The sequence below is a fragment of the Panthera tigris genome, chromosome B2 (assembly GCF_018350195.1).
Source record: "Panthera tigris isolate Pti1 chromosome B2, P.tigris_Pti1_mat1.1, whole genome shotgun sequence".
NCBI lineage: Eukaryota > Metazoa > Chordata > Mammalia > Carnivora > Felidae > Panthera > Panthera tigris.
The window spans coordinates 104,577,082-104,601,539 of record NC_056664.1 but is presented as its reverse complement, the minus strand read 5'-3'; the positions used below and the strand labels follow the sequence as shown (position 1 = coordinate 104,601,539).

General features: G+C 38.9%; 1 protein-coding gene across 1 annotated transcript in view; it reads right to left on the bottom strand.

The window, feature by feature from the left end:
- Window positions 1–527: 527 nt before the first annotated feature.
- LOC102957092 (amine sulfotransferase-like) overlaps window positions 528–24,458 on the bottom strand; it is a 45,209-nt gene continuing 21,278 nt past the window's right edge. The window contains exons 3-7 of the mRNA XM_015536017.2: window positions 14,419–14,627; window positions 13,416–13,539; window positions 12,071–12,165; window positions 9,423–9,606; window positions 528–1,050 (exon numbers count right to left, since the gene is read on the bottom strand). Of these exons, the coding sequence (XP_015391503.1) occupies window positions 929–1,050; window positions 9,423–9,606; window positions 12,071–12,165; window positions 13,416–13,539; window positions 14,419–14,627 (734 nt within the window). The 3' untranslated portion in view covers window positions 528–928. The remainder of the gene's footprint in view (window positions 1,051–9,422; window positions 9,607–12,070; window positions 12,166–13,415; window positions 13,540–14,418; window positions 14,628–24,458) is intronic.

Below are 24,458 nucleotides of genomic sequence, written 5' to 3'. Positions count from 1 at the left end.
CTCCTCCCAATAGCTACAAATACCATCTATACCTGATTAGGATAAACTTTATAAGAAATGAGCAAGGCTTATTTAAGGGCCATGTACCTTCACTAAGTGACCAGAAAAAAACCCACAAATAAATGGTGAGTGTATAAAATCTCTGAATGGGAAGACTCAATTAGTGTCGATGTCAGTTTTCAAATGATTTTTTTAAGAGTAAAGCAATACTTAACAAAATTCTAACAAAACTCATCATGACAGTTTATGTTAGAAATTATGGCATGGTTATGAAAAAGAAAAGTATATCAACAGAACATACCTCATTTTATGTAAATCAACTCATGGGCAGAAAATTCTTTAGAACAAGATAATGTCTATTTTAATCAGTAGGAAAATGATGGCTATTCATTAAATGATTTGTGTCTTACAACACAAGATAAATGTTCAGATTAAATAAAAATAGGATTTATGAATACATGAAAATACTTGTGACAGGAACACTCTGTTAGAAACAAAACATAGAAACCATAAAATGAAATGTTGACTCATCTGATCACCTAAAAATTAAATTCTAAAATATGAAGAAAAACCATAAACAATTTTTTTATAAGTGACAAGGCTTCTATTTTATGATTTCAAATCAATCATACATTAAGACCTCCTTTGTTGCTCAAGAGCTTTGGAATTGCTGAATGTAGAATAAAATCAACTCCATAATTATACACCAAAACAAAGAGAGGAATCCTCTCCTGATCACAAACTGAGGAATTCAGCAAATGGAAAACAGGCCACAGATGGCAAACGATGTAAAGACAACATATTAATATTTATTAATCATTGAGAGTTTTCAGTAATAAGCCCATGACAGTCAAAGATGAAAATGTAAAATTCAATATGTTTCCTTCTGAAGGTGATTTCTGAAAATAGTTGTGCATCACCTAGAATTCTATTCCTCATTCATATCCCAGATGAACTTCAGGGGAAAATCTTTCATATTCTTTTGGAAAATCTTGTCAAACCTTTCATTCTGCTCAACAGTCATGTAATTTTTCCAGTCTCCAATGGTACCTGGAGGAAAAGCAAACAAATTGTTTCAACGAAAACTCTGGGATGAGGGGGCATGATGCCCTAGTGTTGGGAGAAACACCATTGTTTACCCTTCCATTTTCCTCCCCGCTAAGGCCCCATTTGCTCCTGCACATGAGCATGCCCTTCCTCTCCCACCTGATGGCAAGAGGGCACACAAACTGATCACAGTAAATATGATGTGATTTAAGAAAACTAGCCCAACTCCTTAGCTGTCAGCTGCAGCTACTTTACTATTTTGTTCCAGGCTAGCATGGGCTATTAGAGTTCACAGGAGTCCTTTAAAAGTTTCAAAAGTCAGATGGCCCTGGGCAAATATTTACTGATAAGGACATGGTTGCTCAGAGAATTTTTAAAATATAGCCCAAGTTCTTACAGTTTTGAATGGCTCACCTGCAACTCTTCCATCTGTACCCACAGAAGGTTTATTACAGTTTTACATTAAACTTATAGACACAGGAGGAGTCAAGATGGCAGAGAAGTAGGGGGACCCTAAGTTCCCTCCTCCCTCAAACATGGCAGTATTGAGGCCAGAAGACTGGGAATCCCAGGAATCCAGGCTACAGAGTGACAGAAGCATCTCCAGAGGCCCACAGGGACAACTTGGGAGGCCATAGGTGTGTGATTGCAAATTGGGAGAGAGAAAATGGGGGGGGAGCGTAGGCACAGAGGGAGGGATCCCCTTCAGTGGAGAGACAAAAGGAAGAGAAAGAGAAACTGTGGAAGTGTAGGAATGAATTTGGACAAGAGAAAAACCACAGACCGGGGGGCCCCTGGGTGGCTCAGTCGGTTAAGCGTCCGACTTCAGCTCAGGTCATGATCTCACGGTCCGTGAGTTCGAGCCCCGCGTCGGTCTCTGTGCTGACAGCTCAGAGCCTGGAGCCTGCTTCAGATTCTGTGTCTCCCTCTCTCTCTGCCCTTCCTCCACTCACACTCTGTCTCTCTCTCCTTCAAAAATAAACATTAAAAAAATATTTAAAAAACCCCAAAACCACAGACCGGGGAATGGAAAAAAAGGAAAAAGAAGCAATTTCTACCTCATTCTACGGTTGCGGAGCTTTGTCTGGACTGGAGCCTGCTGTCCTGCTCATGCACCTGAGGAGAAGTGGAGCCAGCCCCAGCTCTCGAGCTGACAGGTGCAGTCGGAGAGAGCTATCCTCTCCCTATGGTGCTGTGGGAAGAAGTCATATAGCCTCCAAGGACAAAAGAGCCTGCAGGTGCCTGCCGGTCAGAGACCCTTTGTCAGTTGGCTGGTGGAGTGACCCTACCCTGGGACCGGGACGCAGGAAGTGAGATCCTTTAAGACACGGGGGTTTGAATCCCAGTCTAGCACCTGGGAGGCACAGGAGACTGTGGAGCAGGGCAAACCAGTGGCTTGTGCCCATGTGGCACTGTGAGGAGTCAGAAGCCCTTTGTTGGCTGGCTTGACGGAGTGGCACTTCCCCGGAACCAGGCTGTGCAGAGAAGGATCCTTTAAGACATTGAACGAACTGGCCCACTTGCACCGGCAGGGCACTGTGAGGATAGCCTGAAAAGAGTGGTTTGGGACTCCCAGTCTGGTGGGGAGAAGCTGGGGTGTCCCATTTATCTCCCCATCACCAACAAGGTGGGGCTTCGGGAAACGGACAAGGAGACCACAGTGGAGGCAGGTCCTGCCTATAGGAAACCATGCCCCTCTACACCTGGTAACTATGTATCTACTGGAGCAAGATTGACACTGGATGGAATCATATCCCCCCTCCTCCAGACCAGCACAGCCACCAGCCCCAAGGCACTGGCAGATATAGGTCCAGCGTTTTTGCATTTTCTGAATTGGTTCTTGGTCAATTCTTATTTTATGTGTGTGTGTGTGTGTGTATATTTTTTTTTCTTATTCCTTTTCTTTCTCTTATTCCTTCCCTTGTGTATTCTGGTTATTCTGGTTGTTGGTTTGTTTAATCAGAAATTCTTTTTAAAAATTTTTAACATTTATTTATTGTTGAGAGACAGAGAGAGACAGAGCACAAGCAGGGGAGGGGCAAAGAGGGAGGGAGACACAGAATCTGAGGCAGGCTCCAGGCTCTGAGCTGTCGGCACAGAGTTCGACATGGGGCTCAAAACCAAAAACCCCGAGATCATGACCAGAGCCATTGTAGGATGCTTAACTGACTGAGCCACCCAGATGCCTCATGCAGACATTTTTAATCTATTCTTTTTATACATCTTCTGTATCTCCTTCTTCATTATTTTCCTCTCTCTCTGTCTCTCTCTCTGGGTTAGGCTGTATAGTTTCTCTGATTCTCTGCCCAGTCAATTTTTTTTCCTTTCCTTTTTCCCCACCCCTGTTATTTCTCTCTTTGTATGGGATAAGGTTTCTTCCACCACCTCCACTGTTTTTAAAATTTTTTCCAGAGTTACTTCAATGAACAAATCAAAGCATACCTGGTGGAGGGTCCAAAACATCACTACAAGTAGGGAGATAAAGCAACCAAAATGACAACAGAGAGCAAGAAACATACTCCAAAAAACACCTCCTGAAGGGCCAGGCCCTGGACAGTGTATGACCCCTTTTTAATATAAAAGTGCTCACAAGTGCAGGACATACTATTAAAACACATATGGGACAGAAAACTAGCCAAAATGACAAAACAGAAGAATTCTCCTCAAAGAAATTCCAGGAAGAAATGACACTAGAGAATTGCTAAACAGATGCAAACAATATATCTGAGCAAGAATTTAGAATAATAGTCATAAGATTATTGCTGGACTTGTAAAAAGCATAAAAGACAGCAGAGAATCTATTGCTGCAGAGATCAAAGAACTAAGGAATAGTCATGATGAATTAAGAAATGCTGTAAATGAAGTGCAAAATAAATTAGATGCAGTGAAATCAAGGAGGGAGGAAGTAGAGGGGAGATTAAGTGAAATAGAAGATAAAATTGTGGGAAACAATGAAGCTGTGGAAAGAGAGATAAGAAAATACTAGCCCACAAGGGAGAATTAGAGAACTAAGGGATTCAATGAAACATAAAATAATATCCATATCATAAGAGTTCTGAAAGAGGAAAAGAGAGAGAAAGGGGCAGAAGGTTTACTTGAACAAATTATAGCTGTGAACTTCCCTCATTTGGGTAAGGAGGCAGACATCCAAATTCAGGAAGCACAGAACTCCCTTCAGATTTAACAAGAATTGGTTTTCTGCAAGGCATATCATAGTGAAACTGGCAAAATACAAAGATAAAGAGAGAATTCTGAAAGCAGCTAGGGACAAATGGGCCTTCATCTACAAGGGTAGAAACATAAGGATAGTAGCAGACCTAACCACTGAAACTTGGCAGGCTAGAAGGGAGTGGCAGGAAATATTCAATGTGCTTAATACAAAAAGTATGCAGTCAAGAATTTTTATGCGATAAAGCCTTTCCCATACAAACAAAAACTGAAGGAGCTCATGAACTAAACCAGCCCTGCAAGAAATCCTAAGGGGGACTCTGTGAGTGAAATGCTGTGAAGACTACAAAGGACCAGAGACATCACCACAAGCATGAAACCTACAGACAACACAATGACACTAAATCCGTATCTTTCAATAATAAGTCTGAATGAAAATGGACTAAATGCTCCACTCAGAAGACATAAGGTATCAGAATGGACAAAAAACCCAAGATCCATCTGTATGTCACCTACAAGAGACTCATTTTAGAACTGAGGACACTTTCAGATTGAAAGTGAGGGGTTAGAGAACCATCTATCATGCTACTGGAAGTCCAGAGAAAGATGGAGTAGCCATACTTATATCAGACAAACTAGATTTTAAACTAAAGGTTGTAACGTGAGTTGAAGAAGGACATTATATCATAATTATGGGTCTATCCATCAAGAAGAGCTAACAATTGTAAATGTTTATGCCCCCAACTTGATACACCCAAATACATAAATTAATTAATACCAAACAAAAGCAATCTTATTGGTAAGAATATGGTAATTGCAGAGGACTTTAACACTCCACTTACAACAATAGACAGATCATCTAGGCAGAAAATCAATAAAGATACAATTGCCTTGAATGACACACTGGACTGGATGGACTTGACAGATATATTCAGAACTTTTCATCCAAAAGCAGCAATATACACATTCTTTTCGAGTGCGCATGGAATGTTCTTCAAGGTAGATCACATACTGGGTCACAAAAGAGCTCTCAATAAATATATAAGAAATGAGATCATACCATGCATATTTTCAGATCCCAATGCTATTAAACTTGAAATCAACCACAAAAAAAAATTTAGAAAGCTTCCAAATGCATGGAGGTTAAAGAACATCCTACTAAAGAATGAATGGATCAACCGGGCAATTAGAGAAGAAATTAAAAAATATATGGAAGCAAATTAAAATGAAAACATGACAGTCCAAACCCTTTGGGATGCAGCAAAGGCAGTCCTAAGGGGAAAATACATTGCAACCCAGGCCTATCTCAAGAAGCAAGAAAGGTCCTAAATACATAACCTAATTGCACACTTAAAGGAACTAGAAGCAGAAGAGCAAAGAAACCCCAAAACCAGCATAAGAAGAGAAATAATAAAGATTAGAGCAGAAATAAAAAGTATAGAATCCAAAAAATGAATAGAACAGATCAATGAATCTAAGAGCTGTTTGTTTTTGAAAAAATGAACAAAATTGATAACCACCTAGCCAGACTTCTAATTAGAAAAGAGAGAGAACCCAAATAGATAAAATCATTAATGAAAGAAGAGAGATCACAACCAACACCATAGAAATAAAACAATTAGAGAATACTTTGAAAAATTATATGCCAAAAAACTGGACAACCTGGAAGAAATGGACAATTTTCTAGACACCCACACACTACCAATACTCAAATGGGAAGATATAGAAAATTTGAACAGACCCTTAACTAGCAAAGTTAGTTAATTTTCTGAGATCAGGAACATGACAGGGCTATCCACTCTCACCACTGTTGTTTAACATAGTGTTGGAAGTCCTAGCCTCAGCAATCAGAACAAAATGAAATAAAAGGCATCAAAATTGGCAAAGAAGAAGTCAAACTTTCACTTTTTACAGACGATATGATACTGTACATGGAAAACATGAAAGACTCCACCAAAAAGTTGCTAGAACTGATACATGAATTCAGCAAAGTCGCAGGATACAAAATCAATGTATATTAATTGGTTGCGTTTTTATACACCAATAAACAAGTAACAGAAAGAGAAATCAAGAAATTGATCCCATTTACAACTGCACTGAGAACCATAAAATATCTAGGAGTAAACCTAACCAAAGATGTAAAAGAGCTGTATGATGAAATCTATAGAAAACTTATGAAAGAAATTGAAGAAGACACAAAGAAATGGAAAAACATTCCTTGCTTATGGATTAGAAGAACAAATATTGTTAAAATGACAACACTACCCAAAACAATCTACACATTCAATGCAATCCCAATCAAAATTGCACTGGCATTTTTCTGAAATCTAGAACAAACAATCCTGAAATTTATATGGACCCACAAAAGACCCAGAATAGCCAAAGGAATGTTGAAAAAGAAAACCAAAGTGAGAAGCATCAAAACCCCTGACTCTACAACAAAGCTGTAATCAACAGGACAGTATGGTACTGGCACAAAAACAGACACATAGATCAATGGAATAGAATAGAGAACCCAGAATTGGACCAACAAATGTATGGCCAACTAATGTTTAACAAAGCAGGAAAGTGTATCCAATGGAAAAAAGATAGTCTCTTTAGCAAATGGTGCTGGGAGAACTGGACAGCAACATGCCAAAGAATGAACTGGACCACTTTCTTACACCATACACAAAAATAAACTCCAAATGGATGAAAGACCTGAATGTGAGACAGGAAAACCATCAAAACCCTGGAGGAGAAAACAGGCAACAACGTCTTTGACCTCACCTGCAGCTATTTCTTGTTTGACACGTCTCCAAAGGCAAGAGAAATAAAAGCAAAAATGAACGATTGGGACCTCATCAAGATAAAAAGCTTCTGCACTGCAAAGGAAACAATCAACAAAACAAAACTAAAAGGCATCTGACGGAATGGAAGAAGATATTTGCAAATGACATATCTGATAAAGGGTTAGTATCCAAAGTCTATAAAGAACTTAGCAAACTCAAAACCTGAAAAACAAATAATCCAGTGAAGAAATGGGCAGAAGACATGAATAGACACTTTTCCAGTGTCTATTCAAAAAATACGTCCAGATGGCCAACAGACACATGAAAAGATGCTCCATGTCACTCATCATCAGGGAAATACAAATCAAACCACATTGAGATACCACCTCACACCAGTCAGAGTGGCTAAAATTAACAATTCAGGAAACAACATATATTGGTGAGGATGTGGAGAAACAGGAACCCACTTGCACTGTTGGTGGGAATGCAAACTTGTGCAGTCGCTCTGGAAAACAGTGTGGAGTTTCCTCAAAGAATTAAAAATAGAACTACCCTATGACCCAGCAATAGCACTACTAGGTATTTATCCAAGGGATATAAGTATGCTGTTTGAAAGGGTCAATGTTTATAGCAGTGCCTTCAACAATAGCCAAATTATGGAAAGAGCCGAAATGTCCATCAACTGATGAGTGGATAAAGAAGATGTGGTTTATATATACAATGGAATACTACTTGGCAATGAGAAAGAATGAAATCTGGTCATTTGTAACAACGTGGATGGAACTGGAGGGCATTATGCTAAGTGACATAAGTCAGTCAGAGAAAGACATATCATATGTTTTCACTTATATGTGGAACTTGAGAGAAACTTAACAGAAGACCGTGGGGGAAGGCAATGGGAAAAAATAACTTCAAACACAGAGGGAGGCAAACCCATAAGAGACTCTTAAATACAGAGACAAAGGTAAGGGTTTATGGGTGGGCGGGGGGGCGCAGGGGAGAGGGGAAAATAAGTGATGGGCATCTCACCTGTTGGAATGAACACTGGGTGTTGTATGTAAGCGAAGAATCACGGGAATCTATCACCGAAACAAAAAGTACACTGTATACAATGTATGTTAGCTGACTTGATAATAAATTATATTTAAAAAAGTTATAGACACAGAGATGTGATGACAAATGTGGTGATAGAAGGAAAGGCAAGACAGGAAACACTGATTGTAAAAGCACTCTGAAATAAACAAATGACTGAAACAAACTGAAATACTAACAAAACTGAAAACACAAAGGAAACCATGTAGGAGTGGTAAAGTTAGTGCAAATGATGTTCCTTTAGATAAAATGTAAGAGAAAAGTACATGTCTATGTAGAAGAAACATATGGGAATGTGCTCTACTTCCACAAGGAAAATTGGCTCCTCCTCCTTGTCTTCTTAGCTATTTGAGTCTCTCATTTTCAGGTAAGTTAAAGATGTATAAACACAGAAAATTTTATTTTTTCAAGGGAAAACAAACTTCAAGTGCAATGATTATGGCAGTTGAGAAGGGATGTGGTCTACTACAAGACAGGGTGTTCTGAGCATAACAGGAAGGGAATGTCTCCACTTTAGGTTGGCTCTGAGTTACCAGTGCTTCACATTTTTTAATTGAGCAGGTAAAGATATATGAAGAGTTCAGGTGACAGAAATACTGAGAGAAATCAAAGCCAATATTTATTACTACTTGAAAAAGAGGCATGGAACCCTATGATTAAGTGCAAAATTTATGTCTATAGTTCTGTATTACAGATGTTCCATGTACTAAGATAGAAGATCATAAATATAACTTAGAATGATTATACAAGTAACAAAAATATTAAAACATGGTGAAATTTATCAGTTACAGGAAGGAGTCATTCACTTAAAAACTCACTCATCAGAGGTATGAGATATTATAATAAATGAGAGAAACTTACACATTTTTATGAGGTTTACTAGAGGACACATGATAGTCCTGTGCAATAACAAAAGATCAGTGAATGCATGTTGTTAATTCAGCCCTGGGGAGACTCAGGGATAAATCACAGAAATGGAAGGGCAGTCATTGTTGGCCAACAACCCAGCATTGCCTCATCATCATGTGCTGATCCCATGCTAATGGAAGGAAACAATCTAACAGTAAATGAACAACCATTTTGTGGCAGACATTGTACTGGCATTAGTAGATTTCCAGGGGCCATGGAGAAGGCCTTTTGATTTTAGGCTATTCATCAGATACATTCACTTACATTATATAGTCTCTTGAAGAGCAACAAGAAGAAATCATGGAAAATCATTTGTCTAGTGACGGGAACTGGGCCATAAGGGTCCATGTTAGAAAAGTGAGCCAGGAAGCTTAGAAGCTACACTTGGTTCATTTGTGACACAGTACAATACAGACATTCACTGTTCAACCTCACCTTTGCGAAGGAAATGACCTTTTTCTTGTATCCCAAATTGGTCCTTTAGTATATTGTCATAATTTGCCCGTGGGTCTAACTTCATGTTCTCAAACATGGCCTGGCTCACCACAGTATCCATGTCCTCATCACTTAATTCCTTCCCCAGAAATTTGCAGATTTTTAATATAGAACCTCTGAGATCCTGAAACAAATCACAGTATGATAAATTATGCATGTTATCACAAAGAAGACTTATACAAGTGTCATAGATAAATATCATTATGGGAGTGAACATCGTAGGTGCTTAGGTTGCTTAGAAAGTGGAGCTGTTCCTTGAGATGTGACTTGCTTATTCCTTCTTGATAAATTAATCCATCACTTGTCCACTGTTTGAGAGCACATTTGGGTTCATTTTGAGAACACTCGTATTTTGTTTTATCTGTGTTACCAGCAAGTATTTGGGGAGTAGCTACTAAATGACAGACACTGCCCTGTGAGATGGTGCGAGTGAACAGAGACACAACTGGGGATGAATCCTAGGAATTCAGTACAAGGACCTTTGGGAAAGGCTAATTGTGTAACAGAACTCAGAATATTTCAACAAAGACAAGAAATTTGTTCTGGGAATTAAAGTAAAAATGGGAATTTTCTAGGTAGACAAACTAAAGATATGGAGTCTAGAGAAATGAAAGAATATCTGCAACATCGTGGTTGCGTAGAAGTTGTGAGATAACAGGTCACAGGACAGTTAGAAGTTCAATTTCCGTAGAGCTAGTGGAAACTGGCTTTGGATGAGAATATGGGAGATGAGGGTGGAAGCAATAGCGGGATCATATCGTGAGGAAGGTTTCAAGGCGAGCCAGACACTGAATCTCTATTTGGTAGGTGATATGGACTCAACAAGAAAGTCTAGGCTTAGTATCATGCTCTGGGGCAGGTGTAACAGACTAGTAACAAATACTCAGGATGGAGACGTCCTTAGGAGAACTTGCCTCTCAGCTCTTTCTCTTCTTCCCTGCTAAGAGTTCACCTGGTGATGTTCTGGCATTAGTGCCCAGTCCTGATTCAGTAATGATTCTAATTGATCCATGATCCTCAAAGCAATTCTATTGTCTCTACAAGAGATTATTCTCATTGGTCATATGACCCAATTTTGGCATTGAAACAGAAGGGGAAGTCAAGGGGCTCCTGGGTGGTTCAGTTGGTTATGTGCCTGACTCTTGATTTCAGCTCAAGTCATGATCTCATGGGTCATGGAATTGAGCCCTGCCTCCGGCTCTACACTGACTGATCTGAGCCTGCTTGGGATTCTCTCTCTCTCTTTCCCTCCCTCCCTCTCTCTATGCCCCTGCACTGTTTATGCTCTCTTACTCTCTTTCTCAAAATAAACTTTTTTTTTAATTTTTTTTTTACGTTTTTATTCATTTTTGAGACAGAGAGAGACAGAGCATGAATGGGGGAGGGTCAGAGAGAGGGAGACAGAATCTGAAACAGGCTCCAGGCTCTGAGCTGTCAGCACAGGGGCCCGATGCGGGGCTCGAACTCACGGACCGCGAGATCGTGACCTGAGCCGAAGTCGGCGCTCAACCGACTGAGCCACCCAGGTGCCCCAAGATAAACTTTTTTAAAAAAGAATGAGGAAGTCAAAGAGAAGTTACTATGATTTTCCTCCTAGAGAAAAAGTAGAAATAAAGCAGGGCAAGAAGGCCCCTTTATCCCAGTTCCCTCTCTTTCTGCCTTACATGTTATCATCTGAGGACACAACTACAACTGCCTTGCTACCATGACGGGAGACATCCTTGCCACACCAAATATGATACAAAAGAAAGACAGATAATGCTGGGACATTCTTGATTGCTTAGCGGTAACACTCAGCATAACGGTAGCCTTCCTCTGGGATTCAGTCAATAAATAACAGAAGTTCCTACATTTTAAGCCAATTAGAGTTGACTGTACTGGGTGCTGAATTATGTCTAATCATATAGAGCCATTTTCATTTAATTTTTCTGGGAATTTTTAATCATACACAATGCAGACAAGATTAAAGTTTCCCAAGAGATGCACTCAAGAATGATGAACATAACATTTAGAATGTTATTACAATGAATAGTGCAGAAAATAGATTTCACAATCCATGAAAGACAGACCAATAGTCTGACTCTAAATAATCAAACTTATGCATATCATATACATATATAGATAATTCCTCACACACAGACGATTTTTTTAAAAATTTTTTTTTTAACGTTTATTTATTTTTGAGACAGAGAGAGACAGAGCATGAATGGGGGAGGGTCACAGAGAGAGGGAGACACAGAATCTGAAACAGGCTCCAGACTCTGAGCTGTCAGCACAGAGCCCGATGCGGGGCTCGAACCCACAGACCGTGAGATCATGACCTGAGCCGAAGTCGGACGCTTAACCGACTGAGCCACCCAGGCGCCCCACACACAGACGATTTTTGAAAAGAAACTTCCAGTATTGGTTGTAAATGAAAACCTGGCAAACAGAGTACAGAAGTGATACTGGAAAAATGTCTCCTGGTCCACTTCGTCTGGGATCTCAAATTTGATATCGCCCTTTGGGTGTTCTGGGCATGAGCAATCAATACGTTCAGCCAGGCTACCTTACAGATTCTGTGAAGTCACTAATGTCACTTTTCTCACCTTTTTCAACTCCTCATACATCATAAACTCGATGTTGAAGAGGCTTTTGTGCTCATACCAATCTTTGATGTGGTCAAACCAAAGGCTTCCCAGCACTGCGAGGAGAATAGATAGTCATTGAGTAAATGTGTTGAACACACTGAAAATGAGTTATAGTCTTAGGAGATGCAGGAGTCTTTAGTAACAAAGAAGGAAAAGGAAGTGTGCTGCTAGAGTCCTGATTTCCCCTAGCACCTGGTTATGGGAGAACCATCAAGCTTCTACCAGAAAACAATTACATGAACTCGAGGAGAAATTAGTCTCTTAAAATAGACACAAAATCAACATAGCATGTGGTTAGAAAAACCAAGGAGGAAAATGGAGGAAAGAATCCTCTCCTTCTCACTCCTCCTGGTCTTCCCAAGCACATAGAACTTTTTCCTGGCTACATGGAACATGTGGGCTCCCTGAGGAGTCACTTCTGCTCTGCACAGTACATTTGACACTAAACTTAGCTCTCCTGTTCCAGATCATCACCTCTACTTCAGAGGACTGGCTCCTGCTCAACCAGCTACAGTGGTGCCTCCTCACAAAAGGAAGTGCGGGGGGGGGGGGCTCCTGGCTTGCTTAGTGGATAGAGTATACAACTCTTGATTTTAGGGTTGTGAGTTGGAGTCCCATGTTGGGTGTAGAGATTACTTTAAAAATAAATAAAAGTGGCGCCTGAGTGGCTCAGTTGGTTAGGCATCTGACTTTGGTTCAGGTCATGATCTCATGGTTTTTGAGTTGGAGCCCCGCATAGGGCTCTCTGCTGTTAGCACAGAGCAGACTTCAGATCCTCTGTCTCCCTCTCTCTGCCCCTCCCCTACTAGCGTGCACCTCCTTTCTCTCTCACTCTCTCTCTCTCAAAAATAAACATTTACAGATAAATAAATATATAAAAATTTAATAAAAAAGAAACAAATATGGAATAGAACTTTATCAAATAGAAGCTCCTGGCAGCAGCCATTTGCAATATGCAGTGCAAAGCTCCAAACCTGTGATCTGAACTGAGATTCTTCTCACTGAGCTAGAACAGAAACCCCTGTGCTTATGAACCACTGTTTTCATAGCTAAATGTAAATATTCCTTTGTGATACGACTTTGTAATCTTAACAGTCTACTGAGAGAAGCCAGGGGCAGCATAATTTGTAACAATGGCAGGGCATGGTCATCTAGGACAACCCTACCAATGGCTTAATACATTGATTACTCACCCTCATTCAACTCTACTTCAGCTTCTTTTTTACCCTCTGTCATATTCACTAAGCTTAAACCTCACTGCAGGACAGCAAACTTATTACTTGCTTTATATAAGTTTATTTACCTTTTCCTTCTAGAAATAGTTTCATGAATTCCTCAATGGTAGTTGCAGCAGGTAATGGCATCTTCTTTGAAAAGTGAAAATATGAGCACATAATGTCCTTAGGGTTTCTGTATACATAAATAATCTACAAAGAAAGGAAGTATTCATTATTTCTGTTGCTTTCATTACATCATATTTTTACCCGAATACCTTCCAATTGGGTGAAGTATGTTTTTTCTTTTAAGTTTATAGTTTCCTAACTATGTCTTGTAGACATTCAGTGTTCTTTGTATTTTGGGTTTCCCCTTCTCTACATTGCGTCTCCCTCCATGATTGGCCTGTGGCTCTCAATTACTCCGCCAGACACACCTCTATCCATGGTACCCAACCAAAATAGGTGGAAGTATGAAAAGGTAGTGGTGAGGACACTGAGAGCAGTGAAGGAATTGCTAGTATTGTAAGCGCACCTAGTAAGTAAGCTAATTAAAAAAATGAAAGGAGGGGCGCCTGGGTGGCTCAGTCGGTTAAGCGTCCGACTTCAGCTCAGGTCACGATCTCACAGTCTGTGAGTCCGTGAGTTCGAGTCCCGCGTCGGGCTCTGGGCTGACGGCTCAGAGCCTGGAGCCTGCTTCTGATTCTGTGTCTCCCTCTCTCTCTGCCCCTCCCCCATTCATGCTCTGTCTCTCTCTGTCTCAAAAATAAATAAACATTAAAAAAAATTTTTAAAAATGAAAGGATATATAATCTAAAATGTGTATTATATTATAATTTACATTATAAAGTTAATTAAATGCACAGATATATACTCTTTCATTTTTAATGGCTGTATTACATATGTGATCAGGAAAAGGGTACAAGATAAAAATCAGATTCTCCACGATAAGAACAAAATGGCTATTGAAAATAAAAGCATGTCAAATGCCACATTTGCTTCAGCTTGATGAATGCAGTGTCAGTGTAATGAAAGGAAATGAAATAAAGAAAAAGAGCAGTTATCTTTCAACAGCCATAGTCTCTTTCTTACTTTGGCTTTTTTGTTCTTCAGGCCACTTGGAACCAAATAGTATGGGAGGTGGGTAGTGAAGAGACGAGGAGATGGTCTTTTAACAAAATCCGTGTTTTGATTGGGGTACTCAAAATAGGGAACTCGCAAAATCGTCTCCAGATTCTCAGTGCTTTTTCGATGTTCATCAAAATAAATCAAGTTCAGTATCTGCTGAAACCAGATGGTTCCTGTAAAGTAATTATTTTTGTTTTCAATGATGTACAAATGTCTCCAAAATGCAGATAGAAGTGCCATCAGTATTTTAATAAGAGTTTGTTATTATAACATGTATAATGGTAATTTGGTCAGAATGGAATTTTTAATATATTAAAAATGCAGTATGAGTAAAAGAAAACAAACATTTTCTTTATTTTCCTTTTAAGGAGATGCTACATTTGAAACTCTGTGGTCGTTTGTCGCACTAATTGATTCTTTGAATCTTCTGTGCTTTCTTCTGCTTCATATATGGGACTTTTAAATTACCTTCTATGTCTGCCTCTAGATTTCCTTCCACAAGCCCACTCATAGGACTTTAGGTAATATAAACAAAAAGAAAAAAAAAAGGAATTTCACTGAAAGAGTCACTTTCCATTTTTCCCCCCTTCCCCATGTTTCCTACTGTGCACATGATGTCCACCTAAGGAAATAGTGTTCATTATAAATCCCTAAGGAAAGCCCTGTGACCCACATGGAGACAGGAAGGGAAGGATGATGCCTAAAGTTGGGCCTTTCACTGTATGTAGGATGTGACACATTTTTCTGATGACTACTTCTCTTAATTCTAATTAAAGAGGACATTTGTCTCAGTATATTTGGGTGTAATTGCCTGCTTTAGATTTCTTACACTTAATTTACGTGATTCATATAAAGATTAAGATTAAAGGTATAAGATTAAAACATACCCTCTATAAAGGTCATGGTTCAGATATATCCAGGCAATGTTCTAAAAAAAACTTACCCAACTAAAAATCGTAAGTCCCAGAAAGGTTCAAATCAACTTCTGAAATGAGAAAACCCACTGGCCCCTCATCAATTCCCATCCTAGCCTTCCTTCCTAAGACCATCCAATCACCCATGCTAAGCAGCAGCACCTGGTGAGCAAGATCATTTTTGGGTGCAGAAGCCTTGCTAGCAGGTGCAGGTGGGGTGCAACTTATCCGTCATCTCATTATCTTAATGTTGGTGGTTTTAGTCCTCCAGTGTTGCACAGGGAAGACCACGACCATGTGTGCCTGCATGTTACCTCAGCTGGTAACTCAATGAGTTCAAATTCATGAAAACTTGTTATAAGGCTCTGGAAGGTTTCTTTCATCCTTTTGCTTTCCCAGATAAAAGATACTGCTTCTGCAGGAGGAATCACAGATTCAGGAGGGCTGACAGGTTTTCAATCATGGCACAGTTCTGCAGAGATTCAAACAATATGATGGAAAAATCTCTGCAGAGACTCAAAAATTCAAATATCTGTTTTCAGCTTCTTCTGCCACTCCCTCTTTTACACTTTTTCCAATCCCCCCCTCTCTCTTTCTCTCTCCCTCCCTCTCTCTCTGTCTCTCTCTCTCCCCCCACTTCCCTCCTTTCCTTCCTTTCTTTATTTTTCTTGGCCTATTTGATAGTCAGGCGTTAGTGTAATGGGATACGAATTATTTTCTTCAGTTCATGCTATATTAATAACACTGATTCACCAAAGGCCCTCCCTCTCTGTTTGTCCATTTATTCTCATTTGCTGTTTCAATTCCTACTACTACCCCCACCACAGAAAAGCAGGTGTTGGGGTTTAAAGTGCATTCCTCATTGGAAAGTGTTCTTGTGGAACGTGTATTGTTGTATGTGTTTCTATTTCCTATCCATGTACATCATTTCTTTCTGTTTGCCACTGTGTGCTGTGGTTTAATGTTCATTTACATGCTACATCTGATCCAATGTGCATAATAGATGCTGTCTATGTTTCTGGGTGTGCATTCCTGCACTGACCTATCCATTTTCCACCAATGGACACCCCAACCCAAACAACACTGCCATGTATATCCTCATTCGTGTTCACTATGTACCTGTATGAGATTTTCATAGGGACAAATATTCAGGAGAGGAATTACCTGTTATAGGTGTATTTTAGTTGTCCAGGTAGTGCCATACTGCTTTCCAAAGAATGGCTGCTTTAAACTATTCTCCCAGGGGTAAAATGCTTATGCATATACATCTCTCTGCACTCCTTGCCATGTTCAGATTTACTCATTTTCTAATTTTTGTCAGTCTAGTAGATGTAAAATAATATATCATTGTCTACGAACTTGGGGGTTTTTTTGGTATTGGCAGAGGGTGGTTTTCTTCTGTAAATTTTCAGATTATTTCTTTGACTCTTTTTATTTTCAGATTGCTGCCCCACACTTGATTTGTAGTTCTAATATATGGTAGATAAAAAATATTTTTTCATTGTAGACATAGCATGTATATTCTTTCTGTCACCTATTAACTTTGCCCAAATGATCCTTAGTGAAGCAAAACCCAAACTGCTTAACTTTGATGTAATTGAATTTATTAAAGTTTAAAGTTTTGCCTGTATTTTATTTTTTGTTTCAAGTTTTTTTATTTCAATTCTAATCTTTTAACATAGAGTAATATTTGTTTCAGGAGTAGAAGTTATTGATTTATCAATTACAAATAACAGCCAGTGTTCATCACCACAAGTGCCCTTTTTAATGCCCATCACCCATCTACCCCATTTCCCACACACCTCCCTCCATAAATCCTCAGTTTGTTCTCTATCATTAAGGTCTCTTGTGGTTCGTTTCCCTCTATTCTCACCCCCGCCATGTGCTCATCTGTTTTATTTACTAAATTCCATGTGTGAATGAAATCATATGGTATTTGTCTCTCTCTGACTGGCTTATTTCACTTAGCATAATACACTCTAGCTCCAACCACATTGTGGCAAATGGCAAGATTTCATTCTTTTTGACGGTTGAGTAATACTCCATTGTATGTATAAAACACATCTTCTTTATCCGTTCATCAGTCTATGGGCATTTGGCTCTTTCCATAATTTGGCTATTGTTGAAAATGCTAGTATAAACATTGGCATGCATGTGCCCCTTTGAATCAGTATTTTTGTATCCTTTGGGTAAATACTAGTAGTACAATTGCTGGGTTATAGGGTAGTTCTATTTTTAACTTTTTCAGGAACCTCCATATTGTTTCCACAGTGTCTACACCAGTTTGCATACCCACCAACAGTGTAAGAGGGTTCCTCTTTCTCTGCATCTTTGTCCACCATCTATTGTTTCCTGCACTGTGAATTTTAGCCAATTTAGCAAGTGTCAGGTGGTATCTCACTGTGGTTTTGATTTGTATTTCACTGATGATGATTAATATTGAGTATCTTTTCATGTGTCTGTTAGCCATCTGGATGTTTTTGGAAAAAAAAAATATTCCTGTCTTCTGCTACTTTCCTCACTGGATTATTTGTTTTTTTTAAGTGTTGAGTTTGATAAGTTCTTTATAGATTTTGGATACTAACCCTTTATCAGATGTGTCATTTGCAAATACCTTCTCCCATTCCATAGGCTGCCTTTTAGTTTTGTTGTTTGTTTCCTTCACTATGCAGAAGTTTTTATTTTGATGAAGTCGCAATAGTTCACGTTTGCTTTTGTTTTCCTTGCCTCTGCTGATGTGTGTGGTAGGAAGTTGCTACTGCTGAGGGTCAAAGAGGTTGTTGCCTGTGTTGTCCTCTAGGATTTTGATGGTCCTGTCTCATATTTAAGTCTTTGATGCATTTTGAATTCATTTTTGTGTATGGTATAAGAAAGTAGTCCAGTTTCATTTATCTGCTTGTTCCTTTCCAGTTTTCCCAAAACCATTTGATAAAGAGTCAGTATTTTTTTTTACACTGGATATTCTTTCCTGCTTTGTCAAAGATTGACCATATAGTTGTGGGTCCATTTCTGGGTTTTCTGTTCTGCTTCACTGATCTCTCTGTGTGTTCTTCTGCCAGTACCATACTACCTTGATCATTACAGCTTTGTAATATAACTTGATGTCTGTAACTGTGATGTCTCCAGCTTTGTTTCTCTTTTTCAAAATTGCTTTGACTCTTCAGGAAATTTTGTGGTTCCATACAAATTTTTTGTATGTTTTTAAGTTTGTTGTAGCTCTGTGAAAAATGCTGGTGTTATTTTGAGAGGAATTGAAGTAGTAAAGTAAATTGGGTAGTAAAGACATTTTAACAATATTTGTTCTTTCAATCCATGAGCATGGAATATTTTTCCATTTCTTTATGTTGTCTTAAATTTCTTTCAGAAGTGTTCTAAAATTTTTAGAATATAGATATTTGGTTAGGTTATTCCTAGGTATCTTATGAGTTTTTATGCCTTTGTAAGTGTAATGCTGATTTTTCTTTCTGCTGATTCATTTTTGTTGTAAAGAAGTGAAACTTCTTTCTATGTTGATTTTGTATCTTGTGACTTTCCTGAATTTATGTATCAGTTCTAGAAAATTTTTGGTAAAGAGTTTTGTGTTTTCTACATACAGTATCATGCCATTGGTGAATAGTGAAAGTTTGACCACTCTCTTGCCAAATTGAATATATTTTATTTCTTTCTGCTGTCTGATTGCTGAAGCTAGGACTTCTAGTACTATGGCACATAACAAGTGTGACAGTGGGCATCCCTGTCTTCTTCTTGACCATAGCAGTAAAGCTCTCAGTTTCTTCCCATTGAGGATGTTGTTAGCTCTGGGTCTTTTATATATGCCCTTTATGATGTTGAGTATGTTCCCTCGATCCCTACTTTGTTGTGGGTTTTTATCATGAATGGATGTTGTACTTGGTAAAATACTTTTTCCTGCATCTACTGAGAGGATCATATTGTTCTTATTTTTTATTTTATTTCTGTAGTATATCACATTCATTGAATTTCAAATATTTGTTTCTTTCTATATCATATATTTCTACTCAAATTTTTATTATTTCCCTTCTTCTGATAGTTTTAGGCTTTATTTCTTGTCCTTTTTCCAGCTCCGTTAGGTATAAACTTAGGTTGAATATTTGAGATTTTTCATGGTTGCTGGATGTATTTATATATTGAGGTTCTTGTTATATATCCCTTCTTATGTATGCTTTTGCTGCACTCCAAATTTAGTCCTTTGTGTTTTCATTTTCATTGGCTTCCATGTATTTTTTCCAATTTCTTCTTTAATGTACTGACTGACCCATTAATGCTTTAGTAGGATTACCTTTAACCTCAATGAATTTGAGGTCTTTCCAAATTTTTTCTTGTGGTTGGCCTCAAGTTTCATAGTATTGTCTGATATTATGCATATTATGATCTCAATCTTTTTGTACTTGTTGAAGACTGATTTGTGATCTAGTATGTGATCTATTCTGGAGATTGTCCCACTTGCACTTGAAAAGAATGTGTACTCTACTTCTTTAGGGTGAAATGTTCTGAATATATCTGTTAAATCCATCCAGCCCAGTATGTCATTCAAAGCCATTGTTTCCTTCTTGATTTTCTGCATAGATGATATGTCCACTGATATAAGTAGAGTATTAAAACCCCCTACCATTATTGTATTATTATCAATGAGTTCCTTTACGCTTGTTATTCATTGTTTTGTATACTTGAGTGCTCTCAAGTTGGAGGCATCAATATTTAAAATTGTTAGATGTCCTCATTGGATAGACTTCTTAATTGGGACCTAGAACCCTTCTTCATCTCTTGTTACAGTCTTGGTTGAAAATCTAGTTTTTCTGATATAAATATTGCTACTCTGGCTTTCTTTTGACATTGGCTTGCATGATAAATGGTTTTCCTTCCCCCCACTTTCATCTGCAGATGTCTTACATCTTAAATGAGTCTCTTGTAGGCAGCATATAGATAGGTCTTGTTTTGTTTTGTTTTGTTTTGTTTTGTTTTGTTTTGTTTTTACCCATTCGAACACCCTATTTCTTTTGATTGGAGGACTTAGTCAATTTAAATTTAGAGTGATTATTAATAGATATGAATTTCATCCATTTTATTACTTGTTTTTTCTGGAGATTTTCTCTGTTCCTTTCAGTCTTTGTTGTTTTTGGTCTTTCTTAATTACTCAAAGAGTCACCTTTAATATTTCTTGCAGAGCTGGTTTAGTGGTCATGAACTCTTTGAGATTTTGTTGGGAAACTCTTTATCTCTCTTTCTATTCTGAATGATAACCTTGATGAATAGAATATTCTTGGCTGCATATTTTTTCCCATTCAGCACTTTGACTATATCATGCCACTCCCTTCTGGCCTGCCAACTTTCTGTGGCTAAGTCTGCTGCTATCCTTATTTATCTTGTAAGATAGGGATTTCTTTTCCCTTGTTTCTTTTAGGATTGCTTTCTTATCATTGTATTTTGCAAATTTTAGTATGATATGTCTTGGTGTTGGGCTGCTTTTGTTGATTTTTCTGGGAGTTCTCTATGTCTCCTGGATTTGGATGTCTGTTTCCTTGTCTAGATTAGGGAAGTTTCAGCTATAATTTGCTCAAATAAAACTTCTGCCCCCTTTTCTCTCTTCTTCTTCTTCTTCTTCTGAGACTCCTTACACATTGTAGAGTCCCTGGGTTTCTTATGTCTACATTTATAATCCAATATTTTCCTTTTCCTCTTCTTCTCAGCTTCATTATTTCCCATAGTTATCTTCTATATCACATATTAATTCCTCTGCTTCTTCCCTCCTATGGTCATTACATCCAATCAGTTTCACATCTTGGTTATAGCAGTTTATATTTCAGCTTGACCAGTTTGTAGGTCTTTTATCTCTGCAGTAAGGGACTCCCTGGTGCTTTCTATGCTTTTCTCAAGCCCAGTATTCTTATGATTATTGTTTTAAATTCTGGATCAGCCATATTATTTATATCTGTTTCGATTAGATCTTTGGCCACCATGACTTTCACTTGTTCTTTCTTTTGAGATGAATTCCTCTGTGTTGGCATTTTGTCTAGGTATCTGTCTTCTGTAACTTAGAAAAGCCAGTTATCTTTCTTGCTCCTGAGAGTAATTGTTTTGTAAATAAGAGGTCATATAGTGACCAAGGACTGGCATTTCAAGAAATGTTTCTGCTGTATACTGTGTGCACTCTGCTGTTGTATTTTGACTGCTCTTTCCCTCAGGTCATTCATCTGCAGAATTTCAGTTTACCTGAAGTGTGAGTGTTTCGATCTTGTCCAGTGTGTAGAGAGTTTTAAGTAGATATGTTTTGGTCTGCTTGTTAAAAGAGGCTAGCTCCAATTTCCACTAGATCTGAAGCTTTGCAGCACTCTATAATGGGTAGATTTGGTGCATATGGGGATTTGTACTGGTCTTCTGGGGAAGAGGTCTGCTGCCACTCTGGCTCTCAGGCACACTTGCCCTCATACAGAAGCACCTGCAGGCTTCAGGCAGTTGGTCTTTGTGTAAACAGCTCAAGCTTCCACTGCAGGTGCTGTGCTGCTCATTGTAGTCTGTCTGTGTTGATGAGTGGGGACAAAAATTGCGTCAGCTAGCTTTATCCTCCCTGGAGAGGGAAATTCATGCCCAAAGCTGTTCCAGAAGCCCTCACAGAAGAGCAAGCTATCTCCCTTCATTGTCCCAGACATCCCTCAAATCTCTGCCTTCATCCTGTCTATGTCTCAGCCATCTACCCACCCAGCAGTGCAGTGCTCTGTGTTTTATTTCATGCAGGGACTGGGTTTTAAAGCTCTAAATTTTAGGTACCAGGTGCAGTGTGGATCCCTGCTGATCCTCTGGGGGAGGGTCTCACACCGGGCTGGTGCTGGTTTGTTCCAGAAGGGCAGTTTCACAAAGCCACAGGGGCTTGGAGTGTATGGTAAAGCACATCAAGAAGCCATCCTCAACAACTGTCCCTGCTTACATTTTAGTGAAAGAGCAATGCAATCACACCTGCAGGCTCTTTTGTCTCCTGAAAGGCAGCACCGCCTCTCAAATGTACTCCATGAAGGGTAACTGTCTCTCCCAGTAAAATCTGGGGGATCCTCACACCAAGCTTTCCCTCTTCTGGGCCTCTGCCTTTCTTCTCCACAGGAGTACTTCTACACCTACCAGGATCCACCCTGGTGATGATGAGGACTTCTGCAACTTTAGACTTTGAGCTCTGCACCTTATAAAAACTTGTGATAATCAGCTCATCTCATTTTGCCTGTCAGTGGCTTTGGGGAAGTGTTTTCTTGTGCAATGCCCTGCACCCTGCCCTTCTCCCTCCCCTCTCTCTCTATCTCTCTCCCTCTCCCTCTCTCTCTCTCTCTCTCTCTCTCTCTCTCTGATCAGGGTTCCCTCCCCTCTGCAGTAGCAGCAGTACTTTTCTTGCCCAAATCGTGTCTCCACATCTCCTACCTTACATGATGTGGCCTCTTTTCTCCCCCTTTTGTGCAATTTGTTCACTCAGTCCTCAGAACAATTTCCTGGGTATTCAGAATAATTTGATATTTATCTAGCTGTGTTCAAAAAATGAGGCAACCATGGGTCCTCCTACTATTCCAGCACCTTAACCCCAGAAAGACACCTGTATTTTCTTCTTTGGACATTTGTTTAATAAGTTTTTTTTACCATTCCTAAGTCACAGTGATTTTCTTCTGTTTTTATAATATAAATCATTATATAGTTTTATCTTTAATATTACTGTCTTAGTACACTTGGGGTTCACTCTTTTATGTGGTGTTAGGGATACAGCTGTATTTTCTGCATATAGTGATCCATATTTCCCAACATTACTTTTTAAAATATTTTTATTTATTTAATTTACATCCAAGTTAGTTAGCTTATAGTGCAACAATGATTTCAGGGGTGGACTCTTTAATGCCCCTTACCCATTTAGCCCATCTCCCCTCCAACAACCCCTCCAGCAATCCTCTGTTTGTTCTCCATATTTAAGAGTCTCTTATGAACTCTTAAAAACTGAAAACAAACTGAGGGTTGATGGGGGCTGGGAGGGAGAGGAGGGTAGGTGATGGGCATTGAAGAGGGCATCTTTTGGGATGAGCACTGGGTGTTGTATGGAAACCAATTTGACAATAAATTTCATATATTAAAAAAAAGAAAAAGAAAAAGAAATAAGTGTTTAAAAAATTTTAAAAAAAGTCTCTTATGGTTTGTCCCCCATCCTATTTTTATATTACTTTTGCTTCCCTTCCCTTGTGTTCATCTGTTCTGTGTGTTTAAGTCCTCATATGAGTGAAATCACATGATATTTGTCTTTCTCTGACTGACTAATTTCTCTTAGCATAATACCCTCTAGTTCCACCCACATAGTTGCAAATGGCAAGATTTCATTCTTCTTGATTGCCGAGTAATACTCCATTGTATGTATATACCACATCTTCTTTATCCATTTATCCATTAGTGGACATGTGGGCTCTTTCCATACTTTGGCTATTGTTGATAGTGCTGCTATAAACATGGGGGTGCATGTGCCCCTTCGAAACAGCATACCTGTATCCCTTGGATAACTACCTAGTAGTGCTATTGCTGGGTCATAGGGTAGTTCTATTTTCAATTTTTTGAGGATCCTCCATACTGTTTTCCAGAGTGGCTGCACCAGTTTGCATTCCTACCAGCAGTGCAAAAAAGATCCTCTTTCTCCGCATCCTTGCCAACAACTGTTGTTGTCTGAGTTGTTAATGTTAGCCACTTTGACCGATGTGAGGTGGTACCTCATTGTGGTTTTGATTTGTATTTCCCTGATGATGAGTGATATTGAGCATCTTATCATGTGTCAGTTGGCCATCTGGATGTCTTCTTTGGAGAAGTGTCTATTCATGTCTTTTGCCCATCTCTTCACTAGATTATTTGTTTTTTTGGGTGTTGAGTTTGATAAATTCTTTATAGATTTTGGATACTAACGCTTTATCTGATATGTCATTTGCAAATATCTTCTCCCATTCTGTTGATTGCCTTTTAGTTTTGCTGATTGTTTCCTTCACTGTGCAGAAGTTTTTTATCTTGATGATGTCTGAAGCAGCTACCTAAATGGTAAATATTCTTACATTGTTTTCCAGCCCACTTCAG